Genomic DNA, 1,471 nt, shown 5'->3' with positions numbered 1-1,471 from the left:
AGCGGGGAGCGGGGCCGCGGCCGGGCCGGGCCCTGAGGGACGGGACTGCAACTCCCGGCGTGCACCGCGCCGCGCTCCCGGCGTGCACTCAGCCAAAAACTAATGAGTTAGTTACTAATTAATTAGTACAAAATCACGCCTATTTGGGCTGGATGCTTGGCCTGTTACCAGTTTTGTAGCTTTTCTTCAAGGTTACAGGCGTTAGGGAGGGCAAATCCCCCTGTACTCGGCACTGGTGAGGCCGCACCTCGAGTGCTGTGTTCAGTTCTGGGCCCCTCACTAGAAGAAGGATGTTGAGATTCTGGAGCGTGTTCAGAGAAGAGCCACAAGGATGGGGAGGGCTCTGGAGAACAAGGCTGATGAGGAGCGGCTGAGGGAACTGGGCTTGTTCAGCCTGGAGAAGAGAAGGCTGAGGGGAGACCTCATCACCACCTCCAACTGCCTCAAGGGAGCTTGTGGAGAGGTGGGTGCTGGGCTCTTCTCCCAGGTGATGGGGGATAGAACAAGGGGAAACGGCCCCAAGCTGTGCCAAGGGAGGTTCAGGTTAGAGCTAAGGAGGAAGTTCTTTACTGAGAGGGTCGTCAGAAGCTGGCACAGGCTGCCCAGGGAGGTGGTGGAGTCACCATCCCTGGATGTGTTTAAAGAGCAGGTAGACGAGGTACTTAAGGATATGGTTTAGGGGGTAGACAGGAACGGTTGGACGTGATGATCTCAGAGGGCTTTTCCAACCGAGCGATTCTGTGATTCTGTGCTTTATGTCAAAAATTCAGCTCCCCGTGCCACACAGCCGGGCGCTACCACGGGCCCTGTGGGCTTTCCCTCCCCAGGGCTGGATCTGGAGCGGGGTTTGAGGGTGATCAGCCCTGGGAGTGGCCGAACCAGATCCCATTGAGCCGGAGGATGGAGTGGGATCAGTGGGCAGCACATGGCCTTTGCGTGTTACGGTCCTGCTCAGAAACGCCACTGCCAAGCAGGAGAAAGGTGAGGGATTTGTTGGAGGAGCAGCCGTTCACCCACAGCGTCTGGTTGTCCACTCAGGTCCCCAACGACCCAGTGCAGAGGCGGGTCCGGGAGCTCGTCACGCTGAGCAAGCAGCTGCAGCGGGTTCACCCCAACGTCCTGGCCAAAGTGCTGAAGCAGGGAACCGTCTACCAGAACGAGGAGATCGTGGTGATCAACAAACCCTACGGCCTCCCGGTGCACGGTGAGGAAAAGCTGGCGCCGTAGAGGGGGAACTGGAATTGGCTCCACGGTGCTGACGAGGGATCCTCCGCCTCCATCCTCCCTGTGCTGAGGTTTTCCTTCCTGGGGAGGGATGCGGGGAGTTTTCACCTTTAAATCGTGGTCTTCATCTTGCATTTTGGGGGGTAGTTTAATAATTGAAGGTAATTTAAGGAGGCGAGTGCCTCTCCTGATCGCCTTGTCGTTGGGTTACGCAGGCGGCCCCGGGGCACAGAATTGACTTCCTGCC

General features: G+C 57.8%; 1 protein-coding gene across 1 annotated transcript in view; it reads left to right on the top strand.

The window, feature by feature from the left end:
• Nucleotides 1-1,038: 1,038 nt before the first annotated feature.
• Nucleotides 1,039-1,471, top strand: part of RPUSD4 (RNA pseudouridylate synthase domain containing 4) — a gene marked incomplete at its 5' end in the record, with an annotated part of 1,599 nt that continues 1,166 nt past the window's right edge. The window contains 2 exons of the mRNA XM_010186149.1: nucleotides 1,039-1,204; nucleotides 1,440-1,451. Of these exons, the coding sequence (XP_010184451.1) occupies nucleotides 1,039-1,204; nucleotides 1,440-1,451 (178 nt within the window). The remainder of the gene's footprint in view (nucleotides 1,205-1,439; nucleotides 1,452-1,471) is intronic.

Source organism: Mesitornis unicolor, unplaced genomic scaffold (assembly GCF_000695765.1).
Source record: "Mesitornis unicolor isolate BGI_N332 unplaced genomic scaffold, ASM69576v1 scaffold36166, whole genome shotgun sequence".
Lineage (NCBI taxonomy): Eukaryota > Metazoa > Chordata > Aves > Mesitornithiformes > Mesitornithidae > Mesitornis > Mesitornis unicolor.
This window is presented reverse-complemented; position numbering and strand designations above follow the sequence as displayed.